This window comes from Pecten maximus, unplaced genomic scaffold (genome assembly GCF_902652985.1).
Source record: "Pecten maximus unplaced genomic scaffold, xPecMax1.1, whole genome shotgun sequence".
NCBI classification, from domain to species: domain Eukaryota; kingdom Metazoa; phylum Mollusca; class Bivalvia; order Pectinida; family Pectinidae; genus Pecten; species Pecten maximus.
In genome coordinates this window covers 1-6,291 of record NW_022980851.1, presented here as the reverse complement: position 1 = coordinate 6,291, position 6,291 = coordinate 1, and the positions used below count along the sequence as shown (strand labels likewise).

The 6,291-nt window shown below is 36.4% G+C and overlaps 1 protein-coding gene across 1 annotated transcript; it reads right to left on the bottom strand.

The window, feature by feature from the left end:
• Nucleotides 1-1,042: 1,042 nt before the first annotated feature.
• LOC117319747 (monocarboxylate transporter 6-like) lies at nt 1,043-4,153 on the bottom strand. Its single transcript, XM_033874499.1, has 3 exons — nt 3,979-4,153; nt 3,215-3,358; nt 1,043-1,851 (listed from the first exon to the last, which is right to left on the bottom strand). The coding sequence occupies exons 1-3, from the start codon at nt 4,151-4,153 to the stop codon at nt 1,043-1,045; spliced, it is 1,128 nt and encodes a 375-aa protein (XP_033730390.1).
• Nucleotides 4,154-6,291: the final 2,138 nt, after the last annotated feature.

The following is a 6,291-nucleotide window of genomic DNA, read 5'->3' as shown; positions in this document are numbered from 1 at the left end:
TTGAAATATCGTACTAAGGATAAGTGTTTATTCTTGTCAGTAGAAAACAAATTAAGGGTGATTGGTTAAATTTAAGTTTACAAATTTAGTCGGATACTTAAGGTTGATAACTCATTTACATTTCATGGTATATAAACATGGACCTCCATGCATCAAGAGCTGTACTCGTCAAATGGACACAATATGATGCATATTTTAATCACAATCTATTGTTTCTGAGGGAAGTATTTTCACTCACAACAGGGATGACACTAATTTTTTTATCGCATTGATATGCTATTTTATTCCTCTGTTTAAGTACACCAGAAAACACAAATAGACAAGTCGCCAATCCAAGGCCTACGGATGATCCGTAAAACGACTTCGTGTAGGACTCCGTCAGATCTAGGAACAGACCCGTTACGTAAAATAATGAAAAGATATAAACACTATATAAAAGAAGTAATCAAGTCACATCTAAATCAGCAGTAGAAGCAATTACATATATTCCCAGTCAGGCCAGATACAACAGCAATTTGATTTGTTTATAGTATGCACCTCGTCAAATCGCAGAACTTGCTTATTCATGCAATATTCTATTTAATATTCTTGCTCAGCAACTGTTTAACATGGCTCATCTCAATAAAAGTGTAAGTAACAAGAAACGATCGGTATTATTTGAACACGGATACCCCAATATATCTACCAAGAACTGAGTACTGCCGTTTCGTCTTTCTACGTCCCGATTCAGACTTACTAATATAAATGAACAGTTATTGGTCATAAACAAGCCAATAGCAGGTTTTACAGGTCAAGCTAATAACAGCCACAGGTATTTAGCCTATTGCAAATGATACACATCAAGATGTGTCCTAAATCCCCCCCCCCCCCCCCCCCCCCCCCCCCCCAGATACAGGTATCAGTCCAGTCAAATACATCATCAATAAGCGACACGGCCAACTATATTTTGCCCTTATGACATCAAGGGCCCAAACGACGAAAATCATCTGTTATAAGAAATTAGAATCTGATTTTAAGGGTTGTAAAACTATCACTGAAATAACTACTTTACACAGATCAACTCGTTTGTACCTGCTATTGGTCCACCGACACTGTTACCGATACCAATGAGCGTCATCAGGATTCCAAGTCCAACAGTGTAGCTTTGCAGTCCAACGAGTTTCATTGTCGTCATTGACACAGTGGTGATACTGACTCCTAATGTCAACCCAAGGCAGACTAGGAGTAACGCGTGATCGATATACGTTTCTGCAGTAGGAAGGAAAGCACACACTGTTGTGCCGACGATTGTAAAAAATGCGGGGATCAAAAGAACGCTGGTGTGAGGTATATACTTTTTTAACAATCCTGGTACCATTCCACCTAATGCTGTTCCTACTTCCAAACACATATAGAGTTTAATCCGAGCCTGAGAGTTAAAACCTTGGGTCATCAAGAAATCAAGGATGAATATCTTTGACGAGTTGACAACCGGAAGTGTAAAGCACATGGCTATTACGTGTAGAATATAAACCTTATTGGCGACAAGTGATTTAAGCGAATTAGTAAAACTAAAACTGCCTTGTTTTGAGTTATGTTCAGAGTTATTTTCTTTAGTTTGTGGAATGCCGATAGATACTGGCTTGCAAACACAAAACAAACACACCATGTGTGCCATTATTCCACCCATGATGAGTAAACTACCTCTCAAGCCAAACTCGTCAATGAGAGCGTTAAGGATGAAGGGAATAAGTATGCCTCCGCATCCTGCTCCAAATGAAAGGAAGGATAACGCCATCAGCTTAGATTTCCCATTAAAGTACTCTCCGATACTCGTTGTTGCGGAGATAAAAGTCGCAGAAAAACCAAGTCCTGTTTCAATAAATCATATACGTCAATTAGAATCTTTGAATGTGAAGCGTTTATTCAACAGGCAGCGTAAAAAAGAAACAATCACTTTGAACAAATGACACTCCATGGTGCTGATAATTGTACTTTATCTGAGAAACTTGTGATCAACAATATTATGGTTGTTTTTTGAGGTTTTGTTTTAATGTTTAGTGTTTGTTGAAAATTGTAACGTTACCTGAAAGCACTGAAAAATAAAACTTTAAAAAACTTCAGTTGGACTTTGTAAGTCATTAAAAAATGCATTACAACATTTGGGAGCATTTGCAACTCGTAGTAGATTAGGAATACATAACGAAATTACAAGGCGGGTCTTCGACGACAGCACATATAGTCAGTAGACAATCTCAAATATACAATTTATCATGGATGTTCCGTCAGTGCTCCTATATACAACCGTTAATTTCGATGGCCGCTTTCCATTGAAGTTTGCATTTTAATCCCGCTTATCCGGGAAAATGTGTTACAGTGAGAGTGTTAATGCTGGTTCGCTACTGGAACTGATCTGTGTTGATAACTACAACAATAGCTAATGGACGTTGAAATCTATCTGATCAAAGTGGAATTTTGGTTTAAATTAACCGTCATGCATTGTTTAATCTTATTTTATTTCAACTTCGTAATCATCGAATACAATAAAAATAACGCAACGTTTGAAGACAATATATATATACTTCTTGTCGATAGAGGCATGCACAATGCGGAGCATGTAAATAATGTGACCTCATTGGAAGGTTAAAGGGAACAACCAACCAATTGAAAAAAATATATTTTTGAAACAGCCCCTGTGTATAGAAAGTTGAACCAAGGATAAAATGTCTGGCAGCCACTGATTGTATGTATGTTATGAAGTGAGAAAATATATATGTAGCCCGATAGGTAACTATCAATAAGAAATGTTGATATAAATTTCGTAAGTCCGATTGATTTTTTTCCCAAAAGTTCAGGTAATAATAATAAACAGGTAAACATTTAAGATTTTTGAGAATTTTTACTGCAAAATTCACCCATTTTCAAAATGGCTATCCTGGAGAAAGTTTGAGCTGAAGGACCCAATTATTTGGGATTAGGTGTTATATCAGACCCTAAACTTTTGTTATAAACCGTAATTGTCATTTTGAATTCAATAATTTGGATGAAATACTCCAAAACGTTAACACTAAAGTCTATGGGAAAACAATTGGTTGGTTGGTCCCTATGGAGTTGCAACACTGTACAACAATGTATACTTTACCTGAGTACACTAATGCGCTTCATATTTAGATGAATCATTAATCCCACTGCGGTTTTTTACAGATAATATAACATGTAGAAGATATTTATCTACCTGTGAATACGCCGATTGTAACAATGAGATAGGGGATGCCTGTTGCAAAAAAGGAAAATATCAGGCCGAGTGTGACCAGCAGACTTCCACTTATCCCAGTAATTCTAGTTCCGTGTCTGGACACACACTTTCCCCAAGGGGTTCCTTTGTTAACCAACAAAAATAGCATGGTATCAACACGATATTATTCCAAATGAGGTGATCTGTGTTTAAGCACTGTAAATCAATATCTAAACTAGAAAAGTGTGCAACATAGCTTAAGCGTTTATCCAATGTCTGAAATGTACAACATTATAGCTTAACCCAAAATATAATACTTATATGCTAGTTAGAGGATGTTTATCGCCAATAAACAATAAGCTATTTCCCCATATCACGGAAATCAGAGTTTATTATTCTAAATTTAAACGAAAACACAACAAAGCTAAATTTACATAATACAGATGCTACAGTGTGATTTTTGTTTCCGTCAAATTCGCTGATCATACTGAATAGAAGAACCCTGTATAAAACTCTTGTGTCAGCTTAGATTTTCAAATTCTTAACCTTCAATTCCTATCTCAATAACAGACAAAGTCACGATCTAGGTGACATTAATCTTTGGTCAGTTGATTTTTTGTTTAATTCCATCCAGTTAAGTTTGATCAGTCGTCAGTGCAAACTTACAGCACGTTGTCTTTATTCTTTACACCTAGTGACCTTGATCTTTGGACAGTTTATTGAATGCTTAATTTAAACTGCATTCATCTCTGTAGTCAACCCACCTGCTACATAACCAATTCCTGCCGTGATTGCTGGAACCAAAGATGTCTCTGCTTTACTCCTCCCAAATGTATGGAGAAGCTCGGGAATGAGGATGGACACATTGAAGGCAAAACCAGAACAAAGAAACAAGACGCAATATCCCGACGTCAGTACAAACCATCTCCGGCATGACATATTCTTTGCATTCTTTGTTTCTTCATCGGAACTAGAAATATTCAAGTTAATATTGCAATGCATAGGAGTGAGTTGTCGAAGATAAATACGGAATGTGAAAATATAATGATTTTAAACTAATTAAAGATTTAATAACATCAACCTTGTGGCATATATCATAAACCTTTAAAATGTTAAAAAACACCATTTAATATATTTACAGTATATCCGTACTTCTAAGAAATACCGACACTATCACTTGAATTAGTAATGTCCGAGATTTACGCATTGATTCTGTTTGATTTTAAAGTCACTTTCAAATGTAAGCATCAATCGAAAGGAACCAAGCAAATCCTTCTTTATAATAACATATTGAGAATTATCTATAATCAATTTTCTAAAACATGGTAGTAAAATGCAATAGAATACTCCTAGATTGCCCCACGTTTTAACAGTCTATGGGAAATCAGTATCGAAGTGCGGCCAAAATAACTAGGCACTAATGGCATGTAATAAATTGTTTGAAAAATTCTTGACCTGTTCTCGGTGAAAGAAAAGACATACTTTCGGATATTTTTTGCCGCTTGCATGAGTCACGGGGAACCAACAGTAACAACAAGCACAACATGTACTGAATGAGAGAAAAACAATAATTACCATAATTTTATATCAGACAATTTTGTTATCCAACTTGAAATTTGACGTGCATACCTTCTTATCAGGCAATCCTACATTTTCGATTTTTGGAAAATATCCCGCACCGCACCTATCACTAACGAATATATGAGATGATTTCTTGTCGCCTATTTGTTTTCCAGAGTAAACATAACAGTAAATGTGATATAAACAGACGAAATGAGACATAACCATAACGCTATAGATCCGTGTGCAGTCTGATTTGTCTGACGAAAGGAGACATTATCGCTAGGCTATATACCTGCGTATAATCGGATTTGTCGGCCATGGACAAAATAAGACCAATGTGTAATCTGATAAAAATGGCAACAAAAGCATCGAATACTCCATGCGTATATATTTTCCACTTCTTTTAGAAAAACATACAACTAAAAATCTTTAAAATGTGCAAATTGGTAAATTTTAAAGAAGGTTTTTAAAGTAGGAGTCCATATTTGGAATTCCTTTTATTAAAGATGCTTTTTCACTATGTGTACTTCTAATGTATTATTTGTATACTCAACTAACAGTCTTTTGAAAAATACAGTACGTCCTAAGAAATTCAGTTAGTTGCTGATTTCAATATCATAAATTGCATTTAGAGTCGTTGTGTTCTAGTTGCAAGAACAGGGTAAGGAACTTCGATTAATACGGTTCCATTCAGGCGATAAATCAACTAAAAAATAATCCACATTTAATGACCTCATAACAATAGGGAAAACACCAAATTCTGAAAAACTTGAAAAACGCCTCTCCCGATTGGCCAGCCCTGCAGGTAGGGCGTAAGAATTGTATATGTTGCCCCAATTGCATGATCGAAAGCGGTGACTAAATTTGGGATCTTGTCTTTTCTCTTCTTTCTTACCAACTTTCTTCTTCTTAATGTCTCCCTTTACAATGCCTCACTTTTGGCCTCTAGTTGAGCGTTCGCCGCTGTGAGGAAGGCTTTGGGTTCTGTCCCCTAGCCGAGACATACCAGAGTCTTTTAAAATGGTAGTTGCTGTTCCTGCTTAGCGCTCAGCATATTAGGAATGGGACGATTGGTTCGCTGTTGTCAGTATAATGTGACCGGGTGGGGTGTGCTGCTGGGTTTCTGCGGCAGTATGCTTTAGTGAGGTAGCACTATAAATCGGCAAAAGTTCCGGCCTATCACAAGGAGACTTAACCCGAATATACCGCAGCCTTCCAAAACACACATACGCACTCGCCACAGGCATGAATGTCGCACGCACGGGAGGCCGTCCTTAAATGACATTAGCTGTTAATAGGACGTTTGACAAAATAAACCAAACCTTACCAAAACTCCCGATTGGTTGAGTAAGCATTCTATATGATTATGAAAACCATATTACTAAGATCCAATCTAATTACAATCTAGATGGTCATTTTATATACGTTATATGGACATCTTACGACATCGGATAATGGATTATTTGAAACATAATTACTAAGATCGTATGAAATACTGAACTATCATATCTTCA

Excerpts from the sequence above, each read along its gene's own strand:
- LOC117319747 (XM_033874499.1), bottom strand. The coding sequence starts at position 4,153 with ATGTCATGCCGGAGATGGTTTGTACTGACGTCGGGATATTGCGTCTTG. Across the intron at positions 3,359-3,978 it reads AGGAATTGGTTATGTAGCAG|GAACCCCTTGGGGAAAGTGT; the intron begins GTGGGTTGACTA and ends TGGTTAACAAAG. Across the intron at positions 1,852-3,214 it reads TACAATCGGCGTATTCACAG|GACTTGGTTTTTCTGCGACT; the intron begins GTAGATAAATAT and ends TTATTGAAACAG.